Genomic DNA, 27,221 nt, shown 5'->3' with positions numbered 1-27,221 from the left:
TGGACACTTGGGCTGCTTCCATAATTTTGCTATTGTAAGTAATGCTGCGATAAACATAGGGGTACGTATATCCTTTTGATTTAGTGTTTTTGTATTCTTTGGGTAAATACCCAGTAGTGAGATTACTGGATCATATGATAGTTATATTTTTAAATTTTTGAGAAAACTCCATACTGTTTTCCACAGTGGCTGCACCAGTTTGTGTTCCCACCAACAGTGCATGAGTGTTCCTCTTTCTCCACATTCTTGCTGACACTTATTTCTTGTGTTTTGTATTTTAGTCATTCTGACAGTTGTGAGGTGATAGCTCATTGAAGTTTTGATTTGCATTCCCTGATGATTGATGTTAAGCATCTATTCATGTGTCTCTTGGTCATCTGTATGTCTTCTTTGGAGAAATGTCTGATCATGTCTTCTGCCCATTTTTAATGGCATTATTATTATTATTATTATTATTGGTGTTAAGTTGTATAAGTTCTTTAAATATTTCAGATATGGGCAGCCCCTGTGGCCCAGCAGTTTAGTGCCACCTTCAGCCTGGGGAGTGATCCTGGAGACCGGGGATAGAGTCCCACATTGGGCTCCCTGCATGGAGCCTGCTTCTCCCTCTGCCTGTGTCTCTGGCTCTCTCTCTCTCACTGTGTCTCTCATGAATAAATAAATAAAATCTTAAAAAAATAGTAAATATTTCAGATACTAACCCTTTATTAGATACATCATTTGCAAATATCTTCTCCGATTCAGTTGGTTGTCTTTTAGTTTTGTTGCTTGTTTTCTATGCTGTGCAGAAGCTTTTTTTTTTTAAGATTTTATTTATTTATTCTTGAGAGAATGATAGAGAGAGAGAGAGAGAGAGAGAGAGAGAGAGAGAGAGAGAGGCAGACGGAGAAGCAGGCTCCATGCAGGGAGCCTGATGTGGGACTCGATCCCGGGACTCCAGGATCATGCCCTGGGCCAAAGGCAGGTGCTAAACCACTGAGCCACCCAGGGATCCCAGTGCAGAAGCTTTTTATTTTGATATAGTTCCAATAGTTTGTTTTTGTTTCTCTTGCTTTAGAGACACATCTAGAAAGATGATGCTATGGCCAATATCAGAGAAAGTACTGCCTGTGCCATCTTCTGGGATTTTTATGGTTTCAGATCTCACATTTAGGTCCTTAGTCCATTTTGAGTTTATTTTTGTGTATAGTGTATGAAAGTGGTCTCATTGCATTCTCTTGCATATAAATGTCCAATACTCCCAAGACTGTTGAAGAGACATTTTCCTGTTGCAAATTCTTTCCCCTTCTATGGAAGATTAATTGAAAATATAATTGTGAGTTTATTTCTGGGTTTTCTATTCTATTGATCTATGTCTTTTTTTGTGCCAGAACCATACTGCTTTCATCACTACAGCTTTGTAATATAACTTGAAATCTAGAATTTTGATACCTACAGCTTTGGTTTTCCTTTTTAAGATTGCTTTGGCTATTTGGAATCTTTTGTGGCTCCATAGAAATTTTAGGGTTGTTCTAGTTCTGTGAAAAATGCTGTTGGTATTTTGATAAGGATTGCATTAAATTGGTAGATTGCTTTGAGTAGAATGAACATTTTTTTTTAATTTATTTATTCATGAGAGACAGAGAGAGAGAGGCAGAGACACAGGCAGAGGGAGAAGCAGGCTCCATGCAGGGAGCCCGACGTGGGACTCGATCCTGGGACTCCAGGATCGTGCCCTGGGCCAAAGGCAGACGCTCAATTGCTGAGCCATCCAGGTATCCCTAGAATGGACATTTTAACAATATTTGTTCTTCCAATTCATGAGCATGGAATGTCTATTTGTTTGTGTTGTCTTTAGTTTCTTTCATCAGTGTTTTATAGTTTTCAGAGTACAGGACTTTCACCTCCTTGGTTAAGTTTATTCCTAGGTATTTTATTTTTTGGGGGGTGCAATTATAAGTGGGATTATTTTCTTCATTTCTCTTTCTTCATTTTTTGCTTCATTATTAACATATAGAAATTCAACAGATTTCTGTATGCTGTGTTCTTACTGAAGCATTAATCAATTCTAGTAATTTTTTTGTGGAGTCTTTAAAGTTTTCTATAGAATATCATGCCATCTGCAAATCATGAAATTTTTACTTCTTCCTTACCAATTTGGGTGTCTTTTATTCTTTTTTTCTTGACTGATAGCGGTGGACAATAGGACTTTAGGTCTATATTGAATAAAAGTGGTGAGAGTGGACATCGTTGTCTTGTTCCTGACCTTAGTGGAAAAACTCTCAGCTTTTCACCATTGAGTATGATGTGGGCTGTGTGTTTTTCAGATGTGGCCTTTGCTATATGGAGGTATATTCCCTCTAAACCTACTTTGTTTTTATCATGAATGGATGTTATACTTTGTCAAGTTCTTTTCCTGTATCTCTTGAAACTATTGTATGGTTTTTATCTTTTCTCTTATTGATATAATGTATCACTTTGATTAATTTGCAAATATTGAACCACCCTTGCATCCTGGGAATAAATCCCACTTGATTGTACTGAATGATTTTTTTTAAAATGTACTGTTGGATTCAATTTGGTATTATTTTGTTGAAGATTTTTGCATTTATCTTCACCAGAGATATTGGCCTATAGTTCTCTTTTTTTATAGTGTCTTTCTCTGATTTTGGTATCAGGGTAATGCTGGCCTACAGAAGGAATTTGGAAGTTTTTCTTCATCTTTATTTTTGGAATAGTTTGAGAAGAATAGGTATTAGCTCGTCTTTAAATGTTTGGTAGCATTCACCTGTGAAGCTGCTTGGTTCCGGATACTTGTTTTTGGGGAGTTTTTTGATTACTAATTCAAGTTCATTGCTGGTAATTGGTCTGTTCAAATTTTCTGTGTCTTCTTGATTCAGTTTTTGGAGGTCACATGTTTCTAGGAATTTATCCATTTGTTCTAGGTTGTCCAATTTGTTAGCATATAATTTTTCATAATATTCTCTTACAATCTTTTGTGTTTCTGAGGTGTTGGTTGTTATTTCTCCTCTTTCATTTCTGATTTTGAGTTCTTTCTCTTTCTCTCTTTTTTATGAGTCTGGCTAAAGGTTTATCAGTATTGTTGATTTTTTTCAGAAATCAGTTCCTGGGCCGCCTGGGTGGCTCAGTGGTTTAGCGCCACCTTCAGCCCAGGGCATGATCCTGGAGACTCGGGATCGAGTCCCACGTCAGGCTCCCTGCATGAACCACTGCTCCCTCTGTGTCTCTGCCTCTCTCGTTCTCTCTGTCTCTCATGAATAAATAAATAAAATCTTAAAAAAAGAAAAAAGAAAAAAGAAATCAGTTCCTGGTTTCTTAATCATTCTTTTTTTTTTTAGTTTCTATTTTATTTCTGATCTAATTTTTGTTTCCTTCCTTCTATTGGTTTTGGGTTTTATTTGTACTTTTTCTAGCTCCTTTGGGTATAAGCTTAGGTTGTTTATTTGAAATTTTTCTTCTTGAGGTAGGCCTGTTGCTGTAAACTTTCCTTGTAAAACAGCTTTTGCTGTATCCCAAAGATTTTGGATTTTTATGTTTTATGTCTATTTTTTTAAGATTTTCATTCATTCATTTGACAGAGAGAGACAGAGAGAATGAACTAGCATAAGCAGGGGGAGCTGCAACAGCAGGAGAGGGAGAAGCAGAAGCTTGACATGGGGCTCTATCCCAGGACCGTGGGATCATGACTGGAGCTGAAGTCAGACACTTAACTGACTAAGCCACACAGACACCCCTATTTTCATGTCTTCATGTATTTTTTAATTTCCTATTTGATTTCTTGGTTGACCCATTCATTGTTTGGTGACATATTAATTAACCTTCATGTATTTGTGCTCTTTCCAGTTTTTTTCTTGTGGTTAATTTCTAGTTTCATAGCACTGTGATCAGAGAGGATGCATGATATGACTTCAGTCTTTGAATTTGTTGGGATTTGTTCTGTGGCCTAATATTGGTCTGTTCCAGAGAATGTTGCATGTGCACTTGGAAAGAATGTCTGTTCTGCTGTTTTAGGATGGAATGTTCTGAATATGTCTGTTAAATCCATCTGGTCCAATGTGTCACTCAAAGCAACTGTTTCCTTGTCGATTTTCCATTTTGATGATTTGTCCATTGATGTAAGTGAGGAGTTAAAGTGTCATACTATTATTGTATTACTATCGATTACTTTCTTATGTTTGTTAGTAACTGCTTTATATATTTGGTGCTCTCATGTTGAGTGCATAAATATTTACAGTTGTTCTTTTCGTTGATTATCCTCCTTATGATTCTATAGTGTCCTTGTCTCTTCTTATGGTCTTTGTTTTAAAATTTATTTTGATCAATATAAGTATTGCTACCCTGGCTTTCTTTTCACATCTCTTTGCATGATAAATGCTTTTCTGTTCCCTCACTTTTTTTTTTAAAGATTTCATTTATATATTCATGAGACACACACACACACACACACACACACACACAGAGAGAGAGAGAGAGAGGCAGAGACACAGGCAGAGGGAGAAGCAGGCTCCATGCAGGGAGCCCGACATGGGACTCAATCCTGGGACTCCAGGATCACGCCCTGGGCCAGAGGCAGGCACTAAACCACTGAGCCACCCAGGGATCCCCTTGTTTGTTTGTTTGTTTGTTTTATCCATTTTGTCACCTTATGCCTTTTGGTTGGAGTTTTAGTTCATTTTCATTCAAAGTAATTACTGATAATTATTTATTGCCAGTTTGTTACTTATGGTGGTGGTGGTGGTGGTTTTTGGTCTAATGGTTGTTTTAATAGTTTTTCCCTTCCTTTCTTTCCTTGCATTTCCCCCTCATGATTGGTTGGCATACTTGAATGATATACTTGGATTTCTTTCTTTTTATTTTTTTCCATGCTTTTGATTTGGTTTGTATATGACATCTGCATATAGTAGCCTATATTAAGTTGATAGTTGCTTAAGCATGAACCCCATATATTAGGTATATGGTGGCATAGTTTATATCCTTTTATTTAGTGAGTCCCTTGACTGATTTTTATAGATATACATAATTTTACTGCTTTTGTGCTTCCTATTTTCTTTACTCATACTTATGGTCTTTCTTTTCCACTCAGAGAGTCCCCTTTAACATTTCTTATAGTGCTCGTTCAGTAGTCCTGAATTTCTTTAACTTTTGTTTGTTGGGGAAATTCCTTATCTCTCCTATTCCTTCTTTATCCTTCTTCCATCCTTGCTGGAATAGAGTATTCTTGGCTGCAGATTTTTTCTTTCATTATGTTGAATATAGCATGCCGCTTTCTTCTGGCCTGAAAAGTTTCTGCTGAGAAATCAGCTGACAGCCTTATGGGATTTTCCTTGCATGTAACTGCTTTCTTTTCTCTTGATGATTTTTTTTAAAAAAGACTTCTAAAAATTTATTTATTCATGAGAGAGAGATAGAGAGAGCGAGGGGCAGAGACACAGTCAGAAGGAGAAGCAGGCTCCATGTAGGGAGCCTGGTGCGGGACTTGATCCTGGGACTCCAGGATCATGCTCTGGGCTGAAGGCAGGTGATAAACCACTGAGCCACCCAGGGATTCCCCTGTCTTGATGCTTTTAAACATTTCCCTTCATCACTATTTTTTGCCACTTTAATTTCTATGTGTCTTGGTGTGGACCACCTTCGGTTGATTTTGCTGGGGGATCTCTTTGCCCCTTGGATCTAGAATACTGCTTCCTTCCTTAGACTTGAGAAATTTTCAGCTATTATTTCCTCAAGTAATTTTGCTGCTCCCTTTCCTCTCTCTGTTCCTTCTGGGATTTCCATAATGTGAATGCTATTATGCTTGATGGTGTTGCTGAGTTCCCTAAGTCTATTCTCATTTTGCTTAACTTTTTTTTTCTCTCACCTGATCAGCTTGATTACATTCCATTACTCTGTCCTCCAGGTCACTGATTTGTTCTTCTGCTTCCTCTCATCTACTATTTATTCCCATCTAGTTCATTTTAAATTTATTTCTTGTGTTCTTCATTTCTCATTGGTTCTTTTTGTTGAGCGTCACACTGAGGTGGGACATATTCTTTCTTTGGGACATATTCCTCTGTCTCTTCATTTTATCTAACTCTGTGTCTGTTTCTATGTGTTAGGAAAGTCAGCTATGTCTCTTGTTTTTATTTTTATTTTTTTAAGATTTTACTTATTTATTCAGGAGAGACACACACACACACACAGAGGCAAAGACACAGGCAGAGGGAGAAGCAGGCTCCACACAGGGAGCCTGACATAGGACTCGATCCCAAGTCTCCAGGATCACATCTTGGGCTGAAGGTAGTGCTAAACTGCTGAGCCACCCAGTCTGCTCTGTCTCTTGCTTTTGAAAGTAATAGCCTTCTGGACAAGTCCTGTTGTGCCCTACAGTGCAGTGTTTCACATTCACCAGGACCTGGTGCTTTAGGAGTGTTTCCTATGTGTGTTGCATGCACCCTGCTGTGTGTCTGAGCTGTGTCTAGTCATTTGCAGTGGCTCACCTTGCCTGTTATGGGCAGTTTTTGGTTCCTGTGGTGTTATTGGGCTGCTCTGGGGCCACCTGAGGTTTGAGTTAAGTCAGACCAGGTGTTTGCAAGATGCAATACCACCAAAATGCCCCATGCTTTCCCTGTGTTGGCCCCTGAGAAGCTTCCTTGGTGGGTATGGCCCCCACAGTTTGACTGGTGTGTGTGGTTATCTTTCCCTCTCCCCAGGACAGGAGTCCCTTTGGAGTAGTGCTGGTCTCTGCTGGAGCTGCTTACACACTGCCAGGCTTGTGCTACTGCTTTGGAGGGACCTTGGCCAAGAGCATATTGGAGGGAGTGGATCTGCAATATGTGTGGGGGTGAGATGCACAGTGTTTTCAAGGTTTGTGTGTAGGTCCTCTGCAAGAGGGTACCTGTCACTAGTGGAACTGAGGCCAGCCTGGTTGAAGGGGGTGACTCAGCGAAGCAAGCTGGGATGGGAAAGGTGTGGTGTTAGCAAGATTTGCCAGTCACTGGTCTTCTGGGAGAGGGACCCATAGTGCCAGGCCTCATAGGGTCTGGCCTCCTAAGGCCAGGACTGAGGTAGTTCTGCCATAGCATGGCCTGGGGCAGATCTGCCATAGCATGGCCTGGGGAGGTAGACCAGGACTGTGCTATTAGCAAGTAAGGTAGCAAGTGTCGGTGCTGTGCTTGTTCCTGCAGGTAGCCATGTGTTTATGTTAGGGGCATAGGGGATGGAAATGGTGCCCAGCCAGCTCCTCTGTTCCTGGAGGAGTTCCCCCAGTGATCTCTGAGAGGAGGGAAACTCTCCCTCTGGTATGCCCCAGGTGTTTTTCAAACTGCCTCTCTGCTGTATCTCCTGGATTGTTTGTTGTGCTCTGTCTTTAAGGGAGGGGACTCCATTTCCTTTTGCCCTTCTGGCTCAGAGCAGAGCCTGCTGATTTTTAAAATTCCAGGTTTTAAGTCCCTCTGGTTGTAAGAACTCATGAAATTATACAGAAAAATTGAAAGTGAAATTGGGAAAAGGATAAACCAAATACCAGTCAATAGAAACCCTGTGAAGCTTCATTGACATAAAACAAAATAGTTTTAATTTTTTTAATTTGTTTTCCTATCATGGTTATATTTTATATTTTGAAACATGGAAGCATATTTCATTTATTTATTGTTTTAAGGGTTTTTCTTTTTTTAAAGATTTTATTTATTTATTCGTGAGAGACACACACAGAGAGAGAATGAGGTAGAGACACAGGCAGAGGGAGGAGCAGGCTCCATGCAGGGAGCCTGAAGTGGGACTCGATTGGGGGTCTCCAGGATCCTGCCCTGGGCTGAAGGTGGCGCTAAACCGCTGAGCCACCTGGGCTGCCCGGAAGCATATTTTAAATACTCTTAAGGCATTCGTTTATTAAAACATTCTCTGCCAAGATTTCACATTAGCTTAAAGTTCAAATCAGTCTTTACATTTCTCTACTGAGGACTCCACCTCAGTGTATGACATAAAAGCACCTTCTCCAGCAGTGTTACCAGTGTCCACACGGTGAGCCCCATGGTCAGCCTCTCTGTTCCCCAGGTGACCCAGCTAGATGTTAATACTACTCTGCTCCAGGGAAAAAGCTCCTAACTCAAACTCATTGGAAAAGGGGTGGAACTTCTGCAAAGTGCACTTTTAGAAGAGGTACTGTTTGCTCATGAAAAGAAACCCATGAGTCCTCTAAGAATAATAAAAGGGGGTATTTTACAGTTAAGCACATGATTTGGAGTGAAGAATTCAGATGTTGCTCTGCTGGTCCAGGCTGTTAATACTTTTCTTGTTCCTCCTGGGGCCCCCTTCATCAGGTATCACAAAGCCTTTATCTGTTGCATAGAGAATGTCCATGATCCTCTGCAATACAGGATTGTTTTCCCCTTCATTCTCCTGGCAAATCAATTCAATGTTTCTTAGCTTTCCAAAGTAGACCTCTCTCTCTCTTTCTCCAAGTCTTCAACGGCAAAGTTTCAATACATTGACCTGCTGCATCAATTCAGCTGCTTTGTCATCCTCGTTGCCCACACCAGGATTCTTTTGCACCATACCCAGGCTAGTCTTAGGGGTTGCAGTGGGCCTCTGTGGAGCTGCACTGCAGGAGCCAAGAGGTTTCTTTGGTTTGTTCAGAGCTGGAGCAACAAGGGAGGGAACCACTGCAGTTTCTTTTTATTTTTAGTTTATTTTTTTTAAGATTTTATTTATTTATTCATGAGAGGGAGAGAGAGAGAGAGAGAGAGAGAGAGAGAGAGAGAGGCAGAGACATAGGCAGAGACATAGGCAGAGGGAGAAGCAGGCTCCATGCTGGGAGCCCGACACAGGACTCGATCCCAGGTCTCCAGGATCAGGCCCTGGGCTGAAGGTGGCACTAAACTGCTGAGCCACCCGGGCTGCCCACTGCAGTTTCTTGACTTTGTCTGGCAGCTACGGTTTCATAGTCTTTTCCATTATAGCTTGCATCAAAAAAACTTCTTGAACCATTGAACAAATTCAAAATTGTCCTGAAACTTTCCCTTTACTAATTTCTCCACAGGAATTATTTTGTCAACACCCATTCTCTTAAATCCTGCTTGTAGTATTGTGAGGTTCTGGATGTGTTCATGTTCTAGTTTAGCCTGGAATTTTCACTTTCTTCAAGGCAATGGAGCCAGGGAAAAGCATATTCATAAACTGACAATAGGCAGCCCCTGAGCACAACTGTTCGATCTTTGTCAGATTTAGCTGCAGAGACTCATTGATGCAGGCCAGCATGTCATGTTGACTTAGGTTATCACTGGTGATGGACTTCGGCTCTCAGCAGGACCGTGTCCACTGCCTGTGCCTGGCTTTGGTCCCATCTTCATCTCGTTCAAATTGCCCGACCCAAAATAGTTTTATTTTTTAAATTTTTAAATTTTTTCCGGAGGATCCCTGGGTGGCTCAGTGGTTTAGCATCCTGCGTCCTGGAGTCCCAGGATCGAGTCCCACATCGGGCTCCCTGCATGGAGCCTGCTTCTCCCTCTGCCTGCGTCTCTGCCTCTCTCTGTGTGTCTGTCATGAATAAATATATAAAATCTTTAAAAAAAATTTTTTTAAATTTTTTTCCAGAATAGGTTTTTAAGTGGATCTCTGTGGACAGAGAATCTCTAAATGATGATGAAAGGTTTTGTGCACCAGGAACATATTACAGTTCTAAACTTTTACATGACCAGTAACATTTGTTTATGCAAAAATATGTTGGGCAAAACTTGACAGAATTGCAAAGAGAAATTGAAATCATATAAGATACCTTAATACCTTTTAGTAGTTGATTGGTGAAATCATTTTTATTTTTATTTATTTATTTTTATTTACTTTTTTAAAGATTTTATTTATTTATTCATGAAAGACACACAGAAAGAGAAAGAGAGAGACACAGGCAGAGGGAGAAGCAGGCTTCCTGTAGGGAGCCCAATGGGGGACTTGATCCCCGGACCCCAGGATCACTACCTGAGCCAAAGGCAGACGCTCAACCACTGAGCCACCCAGGTGACCCAGGTGAAATCATCTTTAACAATCAGTAAGGATGGATGGTCTCAACAAATGAAAAGGGATACACATTCTTTCAGATGGGGATAAGCCATTTATGGATATTGAGCATGTAGAGGGTCATAAAGCAAGCATCAACACATTTCCAAGAACTCCTATTGACCACATTCTCTGACCACAATGCAATCAAGTGAGAAATCAATAACAGAACATAGAGAACCCTATCCGTTTGGAAGGTAGGAGATATACTTCTGCATAATTCATGGGTCAACAAGAAATCATAAATTTAGAAACTGTTTAAGCTGACAGTAAAAATGCTACAAATGGAAGTATATGGGATGCCACAAAAGGGAAAAAGTTAACCTTAAATGCTTACATTAGAACAACAACAACAAAAAGGCTGAACTTTGCTGAGCTTAATGACCCATTTAAGAAGTTAGGAGAAGAAAGTAATAAACTGAAGGAAAGCAGAAAGAAGGAAAAATAAAGAGCTGAAGTGAAAGGTACAGAAAACAAATATTAACAAAGTAAAATGCTGGTTTTTGAAAGAATGAAGTCGACAAGCATGTGGCCGGGCAGCAGGTCTAGAAGTCATTAGTGCTGATGGACGCAGGAGGACAGCAAGTCTCGTGAGTGATACCTTTAAGAAAATGGGAACAGGGGATCCCTGGGTGGCTCAGCGGTTTGGTGCTTGCCTTTGGCCCAGGGCGCGATCCTGGAGTCCCGGGATCGAGTCCCACGTCAGGCTCTCGGCATGGAGCCTGCTTTTCCCTCCTCCTGTGTCTCTGCCTCTCTCTCTCTATGTCTATCATAAATAAATAAATCTTAAAAAAAAAAAGAAAATGGGAACAGATGGGTTACCTCATGATTTTGAACTCAGGGTGAGGAGACTAGCGTTTCTTGCAAAGAATTTGAAGATGAATTAATGGTAGATGATGGAAGACTAAACACATGAAGAAGTGACAGCTGGGGGCCCGCCAGGGCCCTATAGGGAGGGGTGGCAAGGCCCTGGGGGGTTGCCAGGGTAGGAATCAGTCAGGGCCATGCAGGATGGAGAGGTGCACAGGGTGGGGGCTGGCCGGGGGGGGGGGCGCTTTCCTGGAGGACAAGGGTGGGGGTTGGTAGTGTCTGGCATGGACAGTGGAGTCAGGATGAGGAGGCCGGGCAGCTGGATGATGAGGCCGGGCAGCCGGAGGAATGGATGGTGAGGGGCTCCTGGGGGGGTCAGTGCCTCACAGGGACCTGAGCGAGAGGTTAGGGGGAGCAGGGCTGCCCCCCAGGTCAGTGTTCCTTGACTCAGTGACTGTCCCCTGAAAACCGAGTCTACAGGAGGGTTCAAGATGCGGAGGATGGAGGACACTTCTATGGGGAGGCCGACCTGTCACTTCCCTGCGCTGCAGGCTGTGCTCCCCACTGGCTCACACTATCAGCTTCACCAACCGAGGTGGGGACCACTCTTCCTCGAGGCAATTTGCAAATAATAGAAGAAAGTACACGCTGTTCTCTTTTAAAAACTGTTTACAGTTCTTAAAAAAGCTTATTTCAAAAAATAGCATTTGGGTCAACTAATGTATAGTATGATAAATAGAACCATCAGGTGCACAAGTATAATGAACAAATCTTAATTATTCATCACTAAGTGTGTTAAGATGTTTGCAGTCTATTATATGGTTACTTTTGAAGACAACTTTCCTTTCAATGTGCTAATAATAGTAGCGTGCCCTATTTCTAGCAAATGGTTTCAGGGTACCAGAAGATGAACCTCTGTCGCCATTTGAGAAACCTCATGTCTGCTTTTTATTTTCTGTTGTATCTTTCCTTTTGTATATTTCATTTTTCATTTATTTATTTAATTTATTTATTTGAGAGAGCACACACAAGCCGGGGGAGGGGCAGAGGGAGAAGCAGACTGTCTGCTGAGCGGGGAGTCTGATGTGGAACTCGATTCCAGGACCCTGAGATCATGACCTGAGCCGAAAGTCATGATGCTTAACCAACTGAGCCACCCAGGCGCCCTTCCCTTCGTGAACTTTGATTTTGTGTCTACGTTAAGATAAAGTTATTTTTAAAAAGAAAGCAAATGGCTTACTTCTGTAAAAAATGTTTTGTAAAGTTTTTAAAACCTCTTTTTATTGCACCTCCTCGGTACCTAGCTTTGTCACACCAACCAGTCTGCTCTTGTTGTCACAGGGCCTTCTCCTGGTGTGTCCTCTCCTTATAGGGACACAGTTGTTGGAGAAGGGCCCTCCCTACTCCAGTGTGACCTCACTGAGCTTGATCACATCTGCAGCGACCCTGTTTCCAGTTAAGGCCACGTTCCCAGGCACTGGGGGTGAAGACTTCAGCAAATCTTTTTTGGGAATACAACTCAACCCACAGTAGCTGTTTAGAACTGGGGTTAAGAGCACGGGCTTTGGAAGGAGGCCTGTTATCAAGTCCCAAAGTCCTCAAATTCCAAGTGGTACCAGCTTGGCCAGGTTACCACTTTTTTTTTCCCCTAAAATATTTTATCTATTCATGAGAGAAACACAGAGATAGGCAAAGACATAGGCAGAGGGAGAAGCAGACTCCCCGGAGGGATGATCCCAGGAACCTGGGATCACAACCTGAGCCAAAGGCAGATGCTCAACCACTGAGCCACCCAGGCGTCCCCAGGTTTCCATTTCTGTGCCGACACCGACTACCTCAGATGCTGTGTGAGGATCTGAGACCACGTGTGCCGGCCCCGGAGAGTGCCTGGCAGGAAAAGCACTCAATAGTTTATAGCTTCTCCTCCCCCCTTCTTTTCCTGTGCTTTGTTGTTATTTGTAGCGCTAGTAATTATTAATAGAATGTGGGCAAGATAGGCCTCATCCAGAAGGTGAGATCTCAGCGAGATTTGAAGGTGGTGAGGGAGGTGGCTGAGCTGAAGTCTAGGGTGGGGGCCGGGGGGCCATTCTGGGAAGAGGAAATAGCTGGAACTTAAGATTCTGTGATGTTGCTCTACTTTTTTCTGCTTGCACACTAGAGTGTAAGCTCCTGAGGGGAGAGGTCTGTCATGTTGGCAGACGTGGCCCAGACCCCGTGGATAGTGCCCAGCAGGCCCATGGTAGGTGCTTGGTGCACAGCAAAGTAGTTGCTAAATAAATTAATATTGAATTCTAATTGATCTACATAGACAAGTCTTCTCTTTGATGGGGTCCTGAGAAGTAACTGGGATTTTGCCATTCCAGGCTGGTTTCCTGGCAATCTCCCGAACAGGGACCACCCACCTGCCCCCTCCTTCCTCCTGCCACTTTTTTTTAAATAAAGATTTATTTATTTATTTATGATAGACATAGAGAGAGAGAGAGAGAGAGAGAGAGAGAGAGAGAGGCAGAGACACAGGAGGAGGGAGAAGCAGGCTCCACACTGGGAGTCCGATGTGGGACTCGATCCCGGGACTCCAGGATCGCGCCCTGGGCCAAAGGCAGGCACTAAACTGCTGAGCCACCCAGGGATTCCCCCTCCTGCCACTTCTGATTGGGAGTTATTCCAAAGGCTGTTCCTCAAATGGAACTGTTTTTTTTTTTTTTTTGGAAGTTTCTGGAAATTGTTTCAGCTGTTATAAAGGAGACAAGACGCAAAACAGTACATGGGAATTCTCAAAATATCATGGAATGGCTGCTTCTGGATTTTAAGAAGTTCAGGGATGAGCTCATCTGATCCTCTGCTCCTTCTCTGGGGGTAAGGGGCTGTCTTGGTGCATGTCGCTCTGCTCTTATCCACTCCCAGCTCCCTGGAGCCGGTGTTGCTTTTTCTCCATTCTCCTCTCCCGGGGAGGGAGCTTGTCCCTCGTGCTGTTCATGCTCTGCCTGGCAGCCCCTGGCACCCCAACCACCTGGGGCAGACCCGCCGCACCCCCCCCCCCACCCCGAGACCTTGCGACCATGGGTGTGCACAGCCCCTCGTTAGAACAGGAGCAGGGCGCTCGCCCTCCAGAGCCTGCCTTCTGCATTGTCTTGTCTTCTGGAATCCCTGTGTCAGAACTCAAATATTAAGGCTAAAGGTGGAGACGGCCGCCCCTGAATTTCTGGAGGATGCTCCATGTTCTGTGGCGTCTCTTCACCTTTAGCAGGTCCCCTGGCCACTTAGGGGAACAGGTTCGGGTGATTGGGCATGTCACCAGCCTCACGATCTTCGATCTTTGTTGATGTCCTGGCCTTGTCCAACCACTCATCATCAAACATTGGACAGACGTTCACGACGCACCCCTCCGGCCCAGAGATGAGCCCGAGTAAGAGTGTGTGGATAAGTAGGTGCCAGTTGAGGGACACGGTGAGGACAACGCCGGCCACTAACACTTGGGGCCCTCCAGCGCTCAGGGAGAAGTCTTACAGGTAACAGGACGTGTGCACGCACGCATTTGTCCATCTCTTCCTCTGCCCAGGGAAGGGCCAGGCCAGGCCAGGAAGGGGATTTTCCAGCAGTTTCCTGGTGTGCACGGCAGTGCTGAGAAACGCATTTGACCCTTGGCGCCACCGTCCGCTGTCCGGGAAGGAGCAGGGTGGAACGGGCCGTCGGGAGGCCGTCTGTCCGTGGGCCGTGGAGAGTCCTGGGAGTCCTGGGGGCCTCCGTGGTGCCGCGGCGTGTGACTCGGGCCTGGAGAGAGCAGCTGAACATCTGCAGGTGGTAAGGGAGGTGGGGACCAGTCAGGCCGGTGGGCAGGTGGGCAAGGCCTGGGCGGGGGCATGCGGGTGGAGAGGGCGGCGGGGGCCTGGTCCCCACTGAGGGGCCCCTGCTGGGTTCTGAGCAGGGAGATGAGAGGAAGAGAGGTTCCGGTTCCTGAGGGCGCCCCTCTCCCCATCCCCCCCCGGCCAGGCCATGCGGAGGCCTTGCGGCCAGAAGGGAGGTGACACCACAGCCCGGGTGCCCTCGTTGGCCAGGGAGCATATTCAGAGGGCTGCCACACTGGAGAGGGCCTCGGGTGCGCCTGTGCCACGGGCAGGGGGAGCTCTCTGTCCTCAGATCCATGCCGACCTGGAGGTCGTCAGGCCGCCTGGTGGCAGTTGGAGGTCCCACTTGGTCTTTAGAGCTGAGCCTGTGGCCACAAGCAGCCCAAGGCTTGGCTTTGGGCCATTTCTTCAGTCTCCTGTGCCTCAAATACAGTTTGGAGGAGGTAAGAAGGAAGGGAGGAACCTGGGCCTTCGGGCACAGGCATGTGCGCTGGGCTGGGAGGGAGAGCTTCTGTGCCTGGAGGAGGTCAGAGCACTGGGGTGGGAGGAAGGGTGGCTGGCATACAGGAGGTGGCTCTCGGCCTGTGGCAAATGGGCACCAGTAACCTGTGGCGGTGTTTCCTGCGTGCTGGGACTGTCGTGGTGGGGACTCTCCCATTGGCCTGGAACACTGGGAGGGGCCAGGAGCTCCTGACTGTGATGCGTGGGACTAATCCTGCATCTCTAGCTACCGGAAGCAGGTGCCCCTTAGGCTCTGGTCTCAAAAGAGAGCAGGTGATTGTGATGTGGGATTTCGGGAGAGGGAAGCCCATTCTTGGTCAGAGCAGTGTTTCTGCGAGCCTTCCGGTTCGCATCTTCGAGTCCCTTGGAGGTGGAGGTCCGCAGCGTTGCCAGCACGCAAGTATCTAGAAGGAAGTAGGTACCTGGCTTTTCTCCGACCTCCCTGTAGGAAGGATCTTCAGGATCTTTGAGAGCCAAGTGATAATCGTACCATGTCCTTGCTCTGGTCGGCATCTAAGGTACATTCTGTGCAGTGTGTTAAGTCCAAGAAGTAAGATCGGGCTATATCCACAATGTGAGGGGATTTTAGGGGTTTCCTATGAATGTGTCTTAAGCATGCTCCTTACATAGACTTACAACTACGCCAGTTTTATCAGGAATTTTATGTGAAAAACATGTGGAACCTGTTCTAGATTTCCTTATGAAAATGACAGTGAAACTTACTTTTCAAGTGTTTCCCGATGGGTTGCAATTTTCTCCCGAGAGTGCTATTATGCAAAGCAAAATTCTCTTTTTGGTCAAAGAGCTTTGGAAGTAAATCCTGTGGAATCTACCTGTGGATTATTTTGTCTCCCTTTCCAGAAAGGCTGCCTGCTGAATGTTTTTTCCCCAAAGACAGATGGATCCAGTAAGGAAGTAGCAAATGTAACCAAAATACCCAAAAGATTCTAATTGTTTAGGGCAAAGTGTCTAACCTCACTACTTACATATTGAGCTGGATACTGTCTGTCATGGGGCGGGGGTGGGCATCCTCTGTAGCCTCCACCCACCAGAGGCCAGTGCACACCCATCTCCTCACCTCTAGTGGTGACAACCAAAAAGGTCTCCACTTTGCCAGATGTCCCCTAGGGTCCCAAATCTCTCCTGGTGAACCAGTGGTTGAAGAGGAGTGTGTCTGCACACGCAGGCGTCGGAAACACTGCTCTGACTTGCAGTATGGGCTTCCCTCTCTGGAAGGATTTCTGCAGGAGAATCAAAAAAGGATATCGGGTCAATAAGCCTGTTAAATTTTCTTAGAGATTTGGGATGTAAAACAACGGATGCCCTCCATGTGTGGAACGATCTGCTCTTGCTTTTGTCACTCATTGGTTCAGGAGCCTTGGGTGTGGTGAGCCCCCCCCCAGTGTGAAGGCCCCAGTGGGGCGGGCAGAGCTGGTGCCACAGGGAGCCCCTTGGGCCAGGGTCGCCTGCTTGTGAGCCCTGGGAGAGAAGGGAGCTGCAGGCTCAGCCAGTGAGGTGCTTTCTCCCAAGCTGAAGCTTTTCCTGTAGAATCCTTTCTGCATCTGGCTGAAGTGCCACTTTTCACCGAGAGGACACTCACTAGAACCCAGTTTTTTATCGCTGGCTGGAAAAGCCTCCCAGAGAGCAGCCCTTTGTCTGAGAAGTGGCCATTCCACTCAAGCTGATGCACCGAAGGCTTGCAGGTGTGCAGGGAGGAGATAGGGTTAACACATTGCTTTGTAAATGGCCCCAAGTTGTTTTCTGAACACATACATACAGAATACACCTGCTCACGGTGTAGTCCCCACGCGTGTGTGCTACACGGACCCGGGCTGGAGGGCAAACAGATGTTTTGAGTTGCAACACTGTGTTTGTAGCTTTGTGCCTTTTTTCCTTTTCTCCCAACTATTACCTAAGTCACAACCATAGTTGTTTCTCTGGGGAAACAGACTCATATGCTATTTGTCCTAGTAGGAAATAAAAGAAGTTGATGGCTGGGCACAAGAAAATGTGCACATCGATTTTTAATTAAATATGTTCTATTTAATAATGGAGAAGTGATAAAGTTTATGAATCAAGTCATTAAGGGTTCTTCTTTTCTGATGATGTAAACAGGAAAATGAGAATTCATAGTCTCCTTCATTTGGGGAGAAACATCTAAGTGGGAAACAGCATATAGGTTTTTAATTAATGTGTGTTGAAATACATGGTGTTTTAAAGAACTTTAACAAAATGGTTGATAGTAAGATTTATTTTAATTTTTCAATCTGCCAAAAAAAAAAAAACCCAAACAAACAAAAAAAATCAAACTATACTCATATATATACAGTGTCGACATTTTCAGAGCACTTACATTAGGAAACGTTGTGTTTCTTTTCAATCATATGACAATACTGTATATGCCACAATAAAATTTACAAAAACAATCGCATCAGCAATCATACAAACATTATGATTTTACATTTCAATACACAAGAAAAAAATAGACATCTTCCCGGCACTTTTGTTTCCTCACACCCGCTGCCTGGTTTCAGTCTCACAGAACAGCTCTCCACACGTGCTTTTCAGAAACTTCACCCTTTAAAACCTAACAGTGGCTATTTGAGAAGTCCTGTCCTTTCCAGATCCAAACTTAAATGAGAAATTTGCCATTTAAAAATAACAACCAATGGTTTATTGATGGGTGTGGTGAAGCTTACCCACCACAGTGTGTAAAAAACTGCATGAAAGTAGAAATAAATAAAGCTGTTGTAAAGCAGTTTTGTTTATATTATAGTTCAGAACAGACACTTAAACATAAAACTGTCGTTAAAGTTTTATAAAGTAATTATTTATATCCAAATCACAACTGTTCGACAAATCTAATGGAAACAAACTGATTTGGTAAAGGTCCAAAGACGCTCACGCCCCAGCACCGTGTGGCTCCAGCTGCCACGGGCCGCAATGGTGACATATCGCGTGTTCTGACATAAGGCACTAGGTCTGAATAGGCCATGCACTCGCCTTATGTCATATTACCTGTTACAGACCAGTGAATTCTTTGAAATGAAAAGTAATAAGAATTTCAGGACACAGTGCACTTTAATAACATACAGCATTTGAAATCGTTCAGACAAACGTCTGAAAACAGTCTTTAACGCAAGCCTGAATCTTCAAACACATAAACTCTGTTTCTTATGCTCAGTTTCAATATCACTGGAAAAAATACCCATCACTAAACCCTGATATACATTCTTAGCCATTTTACTGTCTTTGTCACGGTCCGTGTTCATGAGGCAAAGCGTGACCCCGAATCTGTTCAAGTTCTCCTCCAAGGGCTGCTCCACTCACAGTGGTCATTCTGTTTCTGCCTCCTTCTGTTTGGCACCTGTTGGTAGATGGAGAAATGAAAGTGTCAAAGCAACGTAAAAATATGTTGCAGCTGGGCCTGTCCTACACCCAGCAGGAGTGGTGCTCCGCCTCCTCCTTGGTGGTCTTCCCGGGGTTCTGCAGTGCCTTAGGAGAATGTTCTAGGTGTTGGGGGTGGGGATGGGAAACGAGCAGGTGGCTCCAAGCTCCTCACCCCCACCTGCAGTCACAGCAGCTCAACTTCTGAAGCATTTGTTCTATGCCTCTGTCACATTCTGGGAATTCTCACAGTGTTTCAAGCTTTTTCATTATTATACCTGTTACGGTAATCAGTGACTTTTTTTTTTTTTTTTAATCTTGAGAGAAAGAGGCAAGGGGAATAGAGGGGAGGGGCAGAGGGAAGCTTTCAAGTAGAATCCTTGCTGAGCATGGAACCTGACGTCGGACCTGATCCCACCACCCATGAGATCAAGACCTGAGCTTGACCAACTGAGCCACCCAGGCTGCCCCTCAGTGATCTTTGATGTTACTATTGTGGTTGTTTGTTGTCACCACGAACCACACACATATAAGAGAGCAGCTTAATAAATGTGTGTGTTCTGAGTGCTCCACTGACTAGCTGCTACCCATCTCTCTCCCTTTCCCTGGGCCTCCCTCAGTTAACAACACTATAGTGGCCCCTAAATGTTCAAGTGAAAAGAACAGTCAGTTGCACATCTTTTAGTTTATATCAAAAGCTAGAAGTGATTAAGTTTGGTGTGAGCCATGTGGAAAGCCAGGCCTCTTTTACCAAACAGTGAGCCAAGTTGTATGAAAGGAAACTTTTTTTTTTTTTTTGAAAGAAACATTCTTGAAGGAAATTAGAAGTGCTACTGCAGGGGCACTTGGCTGGCTCAGTAGGAAGAGCGACCTTTGGTCCTGGGGTCATTAGTTTGAGCCCCACACTGGGTGTAGAAGATTACTTAAATCAACTTAAAAAAAAAGTGTTACTCCAGTGAACACACGAATGATAGGAAAGAGCAACAGCCTTACTGCAGGTGTGGAGAAAGTGGCAGTGGTTCTGACAGGAGATCACAGCAGGAGATCACACACAGGTTTCCTTAGGCCAAAGCCTAATCCAGAGCAAGGCCCTGACTCCCTTCAGTTCTAGGACGGCTGAGAGGGGACGAGGCTGCAGAAGGAAAGTCTGAGGGGGGGAGGCTGGTTAGGGAGGTGTAAGGAAAGCAGCCACCTCCACGACACAGAAGTGCAATGTGAAGCAGCAGCTTTTCCAGAAGACCTAGCTAAGATAACCAATGAGGGTGCTGCACTGAACACCACATTTTCAGTGTAGACGAAACAGGTTCTACTGGAAGAAGCTGCCAGCTAGGACTTTCACAGCTGGAGAGGAGAGGTCAGTGCCTGGCTCCGAGGCTTCCAAGGCCAGGCTGACCCTCCCGTAAGGGGCTAGTGCAGCTGGTGACGAGGCTGAAGCCGGTGCTCGGTGACCATTCTGAAAATCTCAGGGTCCTTAAGGATGATGCTAAGTCTACTGTGCCTGTGTTCTCGAAATAGAGCAACAAAAAAACAGCGAGAGAACCGGACGAGGAGTGGAGCTGAGGGACTGAACGGCCGCGAGCTCAGCACCAAACGTGAACGGACGAGCAGGTGCTTCTCAGGGACGAGCCAAGAAAGTGGTTTCCCGAGTTGGCCTCTTCCTGGTGGACACACCATGAAGACGGTTGAAACGACAACAAAGGATTGGGAACAGGACAGCAGCTTAGCTGGTGGAGCCCCGCGGGCCCGAGGACGGACTGTTCTGAAGGCGGCTGTCCGGGGGGTGCAGGGCCACCGAGCAGCACCGCCGGCTGCAGGGAAACCGTTCGTGCCCGGAGAGCCATCGATGCGGCAAACTGCACGGTTGGCTTGTTTTAAGGAATAAAACGAGACACAGCCGCCCGGCCTCCAGCGCCCACCACCCTGATGGCTCAGCCCCCGGCGGCGCCAAGACCCTCCACCAGCAGAAAGATCAGGACTCGCTGAAAGCTCAGATGGCGGTCAGCAGGTTTCAGCAATAAAGTGTCTCTCGATGAAGGCGTGTAGGTTCTAGTTTTAAAATTCCTTGGGCCCACTTTATTGCAATATTTGCTTTCTTGCAAATGGAACCAAACCCACAGTATCTCTGAGGTGCACCTGTACATACTCATAAAAATGTTTAAAAAAGCATTAAACATATTTATGGATATTTGCACATTCACAACTACTCGTATCTGGCTGGCGTATTTCCAAACGGGTTGGTAGGAATGCTACCACTTTTCTCCTCACAGCAGCTTCTATTTTATCTTCAGGCACAAGAAAATTTTTGAGAGATTAGTGGTCTATAAAAATAAGGAGCTAAAAAAGCAGTAGCTCCTGCCATCAGACTATGTACTCATTAGTGACGTGTGTGCATATACTTAGGTTCGTTTGGACAGCCTAAGTTCTTCTAGCAGCTACTTCTAAAGAAACTCTTATTACAGCAACTCAGTATCCTTAACGGAAGACCATGGCCATCAGCTGTGGAAAAGAATAACCTCTGGTGGTACCTTTTATTCGTGTAAAGATGGACACTTTCTAAAAGTGCTTTTTACCAATTAGTCTGTAAACACCCACCCAGCAGTGCAGCTCCCCAAGGGTGCGGTGCCTTGTCGTGCACAAACGGCTCCATGCCTGGTTTTGGTTTCAACTCAGAGCACCTCAGGAGGGATGCAGGGCCTGTGGCAGCCTGCTTTCTCCATAGCTGCATGGGCAGGGGCTACACGAGGTGAGTAGCTTGCCCACACTCAGGTAGCTCTGAGGGCATGAGGGAGTCAGGTGAACTGGGCTGGACTCCTCGCCTGATGCTTACCCAGCACCGTCTCTCACGTGTGTGAACGTCTGAAGGAGCTGATCTGAGTTCCGGGAGAGTTCTGCTCCTAATGTTCACTCATAACGCAGTTATTAGGAACACAGAGCATATTCCCAAATAGTGTTCTACACACTATGTTGTAGAGAATTCTAATTCAACTATCTTTAGAACATTATTTCTATGGTAACGCACATTTCAAATTCTGGCTGTGGAACAGGGTTCCTCCCCACAGAGGAGTATTAGGTACTTGGAATTTTTAAAATATCAAATGTGGATGGAAATGTAAATGCATCCAGCCCAACATTCTCATTTTTTTAAATTAAAAAACTTTAAAAAATTTAATTATCTGAGAGAGGAAGGGAGGTCATGAGCAGAGGGAAAGGGCAGAGGGAGAAGCAGACTCCTGCAAAGCAGGGAGCCCAATGCAGGACTCAACCCCACGACCCTGCGATCATGACTTGAGCCAAAGGCAGATGCCCACGGACTAAGCCAGCCACCACAGTGCCCTAATGAAAAAACTTAAAAAAAATTATTTTAAAGTAATCTCTATACCCAGTGTGGGGCTTGAACTCACAAAGCTGAGATCAAGAGTCGGATGCTCCACTGATTGAGCCAGCCAAGGGTCCCAGCCAACATTCTCATTCTTATGGTCTGGGGCAGTAGGCATAAAGAGGATAAAGAACTTGACTTGTTTACTCTCGAGTTTGCAAATAAGGAATCTTGGCCCCAAGACAGAGGAGGGCCGACATTCACCCTGACATTGCTGGGCCAACATGTGCCTCGGCCGTGGCCTGCTGCCCAGGAAAGGGGTGTTTTCCTGAAGGTGCCAGGTTATGTGTGCCTGCAAGGAGTCTGCTCTTGAGGAGGCCTTTCCCCCTGTGCAGGAAGGAGCTGTGTAAGTTGTGAGCGTCATCACACTCCCTGGACTGGTCATGCTCCTCTGCTCGCTATCATGTGTGTGAGGTCGAATAGAGCAATGGAGGTTCAAGGTCAATGCTGTGGGGCACCCATAGAACAACTGTAAGGCTATCTGCTGCTTCTGCGAGGTGTTTGGGTTATTTCCAGTTTTAGGTTATTACAGATAATGCTGTCAACAGCCTCACATTCATTTAGTCATTTTATCCCTATTTCATGATTATGAAGATTATTTTGAGTTTCGGTTTCCCTACCACCTGAGATTGAAAAGGACTGTACACGGCCCCATCTCCAGAGTTTCCGATTCCATGGACAACCTCCAGGTGCTGCTGGGCTACTGGACTTACGTCCTTGGTGCTCTCATGTGGTGGCTGTGATGTTTCTTGCTGGTGGCAGGGATTCAAGATGAGCATAGACTGAAACCTAGTCTTGGCCAGTTTGATTTCCAAACTCAAGAAGAATTCTCTTGTACATGCGCACTTTAGTGTTTGATGTATACTCCGGACTCTTAGAAGTGACTTGGTCTGCGGTCTTGGCACAGGTCAGTGTGGCCCAAGGCTGGACTGCTTGTACTTAATGGGGGTGGAAAGGGGAGCAGCAGGGAGGAGAAAGAGAGGGCTGGTGGTTTTAGGACCTTTCAGCCCACCTGTCACTGTTAAACACGGCACACAGGAGATGCCAGCCCCTCGTTCCTGGAGCCCCCTCCTCCCCTGTCCACTGTGGCCTGAGCGCGTGCTCCAGGGTTGGTTTGGCAGATGATGAGAGTAGCCACCAATGCTGTTTTGTAGTTAATGTAATTTCCAATACAGTATTAATGGAAAAAAGTTTGGGTTTAGGTCTTTTGTTGTATATACTCAAAACACTAGTTTTTTGTTTTTTTAAAGGGTAGATGATGGTTTCAATAGTTAGAATCTGATGAATTTCCCTCCTAGGTTTTCCAGGTAGTAGTCCTAAAAATCAAAACTAGAGATGTCTTAGCTTTTTCATGGAAAAGGTGACTCTGGCACAGAATCCGGAGGCTCCCAAGGGTACGTTCTATAAACTTGTCTCTCTCACCCAACTAGAGCAGTGGAGCTACGAAGGACAACCATACGGCAAATGAACACAGTTTACAGAGGAATGCACATGAAGCCAAGATCTTATGTGGGCAGTGGGGAGCAGCTGCTAGTGGTACCCTGCCTATCCCCCTGCCCATCAGGCACCCTAAGGTGAGGGCAGGCAGTCGGCACCTACCTGCAGGCGTGAGTATCAGGGCTTGCAGAATGTCTGACAGGGAGATAATACCCACAATGCTGTCTGCTTCATTCACTACCACCAGCCGATGGACCTGCAAACAAGTGAACAGGTCACATGTCAAAGTTTACAGAAGGTTCTAAGATGGATATTAGCAAAAATGTCTTTCACATACCATATCAGGGGATTACCATCCTGCAAGTAAGAGACATTACCAGTGTATAGAACAGTGAAAAGTCTTAGGCTCTAAAGTCAAGATGCAATGCTGATTTTAACTACTTGTAGGAAAAATTAGCCAGCTGTGTCCTGCTGTTTTCAACTTTCAGAATATGAATATATGAATGATACAACTCAAAACACGAAGTACTATGATATTCTTAAACATAAGCTTTAAAATTTTTAAAGTATTTCAGTTTCTAATAACTATCAGATACAGATTTACATGGGAAAGATATCCAGAAGAGGTCATGGCTCTTCCTTTTTTTATAGTCTCTTCTCCATGAGGTTCATATTTTAATATGTTCCTATAGGTCAGACGATAAAGGAACTATAACAAAGTGAAACAGACTGTATTCACATCTCATTTTTTTAAAAAAAATGTTTTCGTGATTCTTTTTCCTTTTTTTATACATCTTTTTTTAAATTATTTTTAATTCTTTTTATTTTTTTTAATTTTTATTTATTTATGATAGTCACACAGAGAGAGAGAGAGAGAGGCAGAGACACAGGCAGAGGGAGAAGCAGGCTCCATGCACCGGGAGCCCGACGTGGGATTCGATCCCGGGTCTCCAGGATCGCACCCTGGGCCAAAGGCAGGCGCCAAACCGCTGCGCCACCCAGGGATCCCTACATCATCTTTTTTTAAAAAGATTTTATTTATTTACTCATGAGAAACACAGAGAGAAGGAGAGGGAGGGGGAGGGAGGAGGAGGGAGGGAGGGAGGGAGGGAGGGAGGGAGGGGGAGAGAGGCAGGCAGAGAGAAGAGCAGGCTCCATACAGGGAGCGAGTCCCACCTCGATCCCAGGTCTCCAGGATCACACCCTGGGCTGAAGGTGGCGCTAAACTGCTAAGCCACCAGGGTTGCCCCACATCTTATTTTCTACTGAGGTCTTTTATAAAGGAATAGCCAGCATTGTGAGGTATTTCTCTAATAAAAGCATCCTTAGCACACAGAAGGAGGCAGCAGGCGTGGAGCTTGTTTTCTGAGCTTTAGCAAGTAGGCCTGAGGTAGCCCAGACCCCCCCAACACACACCATGGGGGGCACAGGAAGGAGATGGAAGGAAGGAAATTCTGTTTTTAGATTTATCTCTGATACTGTGTTGGGGATGCTGTTTCATGTCCTAGCTTGCTTTGAGTTAAAAAAAAAATTACTTTCTTATCTTGCTCATGACAACATCATTTATAAAAGATTCCCTAGGGGCGCCTGGCTGGCTCAGAAGAGCATGCGATTCTTCATCTTGGTCCTGAGTTTGGGCCCCATGTTGAAAATAGAGATTACTTAAATAAACTTTAAGTTTCTGGGGATCCCTGGGTGGCTCAGCGGTTTAGCGCCTGCCTTTGGCCTAGGGCGCGATCCTGGAGTCCCGGGATGGAGTCCCACGTCAGGCTCCCGGCATGGAGCCTGCTTCTCCCTCCTCCTGTGTCTCTGCCTCTCTCTCTCTCTCTGTCTATGATAAATAAATAAATAAATCTTTAAAAAAAAAAAAACTTTAAGTTTCTCTCAAAAATTTAGGGTCTTCAATATTCCTGTGATACAACACAATTATTTAACTATTATTTTAATTTATATTATATAGTTTATAAATCATAAATTAAAATAACGGCTTATATCTAGGTCAGAGAATGCTTTATAGTCTATACGTGACACACTTTGTTGCTGTTAACATTCAATAATGCTAATTAAATAACTCTTTTGAAGGTCAAGGGGCGGCCAACTCACCTGGAGGATTAATTCTACCAGGCAGAAATGATGACCAGAAATATTTTCTTGGCATTTGTTGCTGAGTCTAAACTAGCAAATATTCTTGGGGATCAAAAAGCTGGTGTGATATGTCATATAAATAAACCAAATCATCGTTGATACTGGAAACCCTTTCCCCAACAACTGTATTTAAGCTAAAACTGGCCTTGGTCCACCAGCAAGGAGTCATCGGGTGGAAGAAATTATTTTAATGGGTTAAGAAGTCAAGAGGCATAATGAGTAAAGTGTTGAATTACAGCTTTATTTTCCTCAATGACCCATTTCCTTAGAAGTTTCTGTTGCTTGCCAGATGAACTGAAAGGACAAGCCAATTACTTCTTTTACCTGAGAATAATACATGCTCAAAGAAGACAGCTGAGACCTGAGGAGCACTGCATTCTCCATGTTCTCCCCCTGAGCCAGAACTCTGCCACCTAGAAACGGCTACTGTTATTACCGTGCTGTGGGTCCTTCTACACTCTTTTACTTATATAGATGCATGTAAACGAATAGAATTATATTATATACAGTAATTGGCTTTTTCTCTTAATACATTGCTAATGTTTTTTTTCTGTATCAACCAAAAACTCTTCTACATTGTTATGTAGGGATTCCATTATACGGATGTCTATTGTCCTTATGAATAATTAGGATCATTACCTATGATCTTCCAAAGGCACATAATTCTAAGGACCTTACTAAAAAGTTAAGATGTATTCCTAAGTCAATTAAAACTCTTTGGAAAACTAGAATGCTGGATATTAAATTCAAGTAGAAAAAGTAAAGAGTTCATATTGAGGTGCTAGTGAAATAGGTTTCAAAAGCCACGACAGTGGTAAGGGGGGGTAGGGGGCTCCCCTCAGGTGAGTACAGGGTAAGGTGGAAGTCTTCAACACTCAATGACAACAACATGGCTGTGTTTCTGTTTGATGGCTCCCGCAACGGAGGCTGTGTTCTGATGCCACCCCCTACATATGTCATGTTAAGATCGCCTGTTGTGAGCCTAAGAAATTATTAGGGACTTTTCTTCTTGGACTGCATTCTCATGTTTATAAATAAAAAAGTACCAGAGCAGACGTGCCATTATGAATAGATCCTGCCTACTCGGGGATTGTTCCAGAAAGAACATGATTGCATCCTCTAAGTCCTAGAGCTGATAAACAGGAAAACATTCCTATCCCTGTCTAATAGGAAAGGAATGATTTGGGGGGATGGTTATCCTGAGTTAGTTGTGTTACCCAAAGTACATCCCCAAATCCTACATGCAGTAAGGTTACGAGGGCACCTTAGTGCTGAGGGTCAGGAGGTGGTTATTAGACCATCTACTATTATTTAAATCAGGAGACAGAGAAAATTAACTTAAAAAGATCACAAGACATTTTATCATTCACTTTGTTAAAACTATATAATCACACATTTTTAACTTTAAATTCATAAATACCCTAATGAAACTCAAAGCTCTTGGGACATTTGTTTTCCTACTTATGTATTTTTAAATCATGAAAGTCTCTTACTTATTAGTTCAATTCAATGACCATTTCCAGGCCTACGCGTCAAGCAACATGCTAGTTCTGGAGAGGGAAGGCACAATATCCGACTGACTCACCGCTGCTTCACCTGCTTTCCTGCGATTCCCAGTCCCAGTCCCGCAGCATCATTGCCAGTGAGTACCTGGTGTGGAGGCTGGGGCAGGGATGCGGGGGAGGGGGGGA

General features: G+C 44.5%; 1 protein-coding gene, 1 long non-coding RNA gene and 1 pseudogene across 10 annotated transcripts in view; 1 reads left to right on the top strand and 2 right to left on the bottom strand.

Moving 5' to 3' along the window:
* Positions 1-8,229: 8,229 nt before the first annotated feature.
* LOC129515717 (microtubule-associated protein RP/EB family member 1-like) lies at positions 8,230-13,077 on the bottom strand (annotated as a pseudogene).
* Positions 13,078-13,603: 526 nt separating this feature from the next.
* On the top strand, positions 13,604-27,216 carry LOC129515693 (uncharacterized). The gene is made up of 3 exons (XR_008665631.1): positions 13,604-13,695; positions 14,399-14,640; positions 27,054-27,216. It is a non-coding gene; the product is annotated as an uncharacterized LOC129515693 (long non-coding RNA).
* The window catches only part of PRKAG2 (protein kinase AMP-activated non-catalytic subunit gamma 2), a 264,343-nt gene continuing 255,369 nt past the window's right edge, over positions 18,248-27,221 (bottom strand). For all 9 annotated transcript variants that reach the window (XM_055334706.1, XM_055334705.1, XM_055334704.1 and 6 more), the window contains 2 exons: positions 23,548-23,641; positions 18,248-18,552 (listed from right to left, as the gene is read on the bottom strand). In XM_055334706.1, the coding sequence (XP_055190681.1) occupies positions 18,521-18,552; positions 23,548-23,641 (126 nt within the window). In that variant the 3' untranslated portion in view covers positions 18,248-18,520. The remainder of the gene's footprint in view (positions 18,553-23,547; positions 23,642-27,221) is intronic.

The sequence above is a fragment of the Nyctereutes procyonoides genome, unplaced genomic scaffold (assembly GCF_905146905.1).
Source record: "Nyctereutes procyonoides isolate TBG_1078 unplaced genomic scaffold, NYPRO_anot_genome, whole genome shotgun sequence".
In the NCBI taxonomy this organism is placed as follows: domain Eukaryota; kingdom Metazoa; phylum Chordata; class Mammalia; order Carnivora; family Canidae; genus Nyctereutes; species Nyctereutes procyonoides.
Note: the sequence above shows the minus strand (reverse complement) of the source record. Positions and strands in the feature narration are given on the sequence as shown.